This window comes from Rhagoletis zephyria, unplaced genomic scaffold (genome assembly GCF_001687245.7).
Source record: "Rhagoletis zephyria isolate East Lansing unplaced genomic scaffold, Rhagoletis_zephyria_1.1 Rzeph_scaffold_32023, whole genome shotgun sequence".
NCBI lineage: Eukaryota > Metazoa > Arthropoda > Insecta > Diptera > Tephritidae > Rhagoletis > Rhagoletis zephyria.
In genome coordinates, this window is record NW_016189079.1 from 503 (window position 1) to 2,712 (window position 2,210).

Genomic DNA, 2,210 nt, shown 5'->3' on the forward strand with positions numbered 1-2,210 from the left:
CCACGACTGGTAGGGCAGGCCGGGAATGCCCAGGTGCTGCATCAGGNGGGGTGACCGGTGTTGACAAAGCTGCTCCAGGCGGCAAGCATCACCTCGCTGAGCTGCTTATCCTCAGTTTTAGTGGCCAGAACCGGCGCAAAAAGGTACATTAGGTCGTCGGTGTGCTGGACGCCCATCCACGACTGGTAGGGCAGGCCGGGAATGCCCAGGTGCTGCATCAGGCGGTAGCTGAAGTAGGAGGGAGGTTTGTTTGAAGAGGAAAAGTTGCTGCTGTGCTGGGCCAACTGCTCTCCCATGAGAATGGTGGGACAGACGATGTGCAGGTCACCGAATGAACGGGCGGTGGCCAGTCTGCTCAAAATAGAAAAGATTAGCTTTTTTGGTGTAAACTTGCTCCCTCACGCTCACTTGAGCTGATCCTGCGTCGGGTTCACCAGATCCTTGGTGTAGTAGTCGGCCACCTCTGCTCCAAAGTGCTGCTTGTAGACCACCGTCCCGTGAACTATGTCCCTCCTCACCGAGTCCACCGTCAGGTGGGTGGCGTTGGAGGCGTACTGGGGAAACATGTTCAGCGCAAACATGGTGCCCTCGTCGTTGCAGACGCCAAACAGCAGGTCCACACCGGGGCTGGCGATGAAACCGAGTTTAAGTGCTTCTACCGGAGCAAGGGGGGCCACCTCGTCGCCGTAGATCGGCGTGAAGAAGCGGTCGGTGCTGCTGTACTCGATGGCGGTGTAGTTGACGATGGACAGCAGGGGCCTCGACTGCAGACACTCCACCATCGCCTGGTTACTGGAGGTAGAACAGTTGAGGTGCCGAGCAAGGGCTTTGGTGTTTTCTAGCGATCGACTCTTTGGCATTCCTCCGGTGAGGCTGTTTGGAGCTCCGGATTGCAGGATTGCCCGGTGGAAAAGGCCTTTAGCGAGCGGAGAGAGGATCAGCTCGCCGACGGAGTAGGAGCCGGCGGATTCACCGGCGATGGTCACCTAGATTTGATTTTTTAGTAAGTTTTTTTTGGTTTCCAAATACNGTGTTTTCTAGCGATCGACTCTTTGGCATTCCTCCGGTGAGGCTGTTTGGAGCTCCGGATTGCAGGATTGCCCGGTGGAAAAGGCCTTTAGCGAGCGGAGAGAGGATCAGCTCGCCGACGGAGTAGGAGCCGGCGGATTCACCGGCGATGGTCACCTAGATTTGATTTTTTAGTAAGTTTTTTTTGGTTTCCAAATACTTTATTTATTTTTTACCTTACTGGGATCCCCACCAAAGGCGGCAATGTTCGCTTTCACCCATTTTAAGGCTAAAATTTGATCGTGGTAGCCGAGGTTTCCCGGTGTGCTCGCAATGCCACCGTACAGGTAGCCGAAGGCGCCGATTCGGTAGGCGATGGCCACCACCACGAGGTCGCCCTTTGCCGCCAGGTACCGCCCGTCCACCAGAAAGTTGAAGATGGTGCCCACTGGAAAAAGTACAATTTAATTTTTTTTTGAATTTGCAAATTTAGCCACCGCTTCTTACCAGTGAATCCACCGCCGTGAATGAAGACCAGCACACTTCGATTAGTGCCCGGTGCCCCAACCTCAACCGCCGGTGCCCAGACATTGGCGTAGAGGCAGTTCTCGCTCATCGTGGACGTCTGGAAAGCGGGCACTCCCGGGGGTGGCTTGCCGATGCCCACCTGAGGACAGGCGTCCCGGTACTCGGTGGCATTGTACACGCCCGTCCAGGAAGGGGCAAAGGTGGGCTTCTCAAAGCGCTTTGCCAAGCCGTACTGAATGCCTGAAAACGGGTGAAAATGATTTAAAAAGCTTTGTAAAATGCTTTAGCAAAATACCTTGAAAAAAGTTGATCTTCTTTCCATTGACCTCCTGCTGAAGGCCACGAACTGTCCCACCACCAGCAGGCAGCTTCACTATCGGTCCATTGTTGTCGACTGTAGCAGTAACGAGCTGCAGAGCTGCTCCGATGAAAAGTAGCGTCCAAATTGTTTTCATTTTTTATTGTTTTTGTTTGCAAAAAGGTTGAATGAGTGCAATAGAGTAAAGTTGTTGTGATTCTGTAGTCCATTTATATACTCTTGTTTTTCAAATGGAAAACTTGATGCAACCAACTAGCAAAAGTTTCTACAACTGACAAACCACTACCACCACCAAAAGCTTACCCTCATTAATTAGCGGCTCATTCATTTGTCGTCGTCTGCTGTTGTCAGTCAT

The 2,210-nt window shown here is 52.5% G+C and overlaps 1 protein-coding gene across 1 annotated transcript; it reads right to left on the reverse strand.

Annotated features, from left to right (window-relative positions):
• Positions 1-408: 408 nt before the first annotated feature.
• LOC108353888 (cholinesterase-like) lies at positions 409-1,776 on the reverse strand (the record flags this gene model as incomplete). Its single annotated transcript, XM_017605079.1, has 3 exons — positions 409-986; positions 1,245-1,456; positions 1,516-1,776. Coding segments are annotated over 3 exons (1,051 nt in total), but the record flags the coding sequence as incomplete, so codon positions are not given.
• Positions 1,777-2,210: the final 434 nt, after the last annotated feature.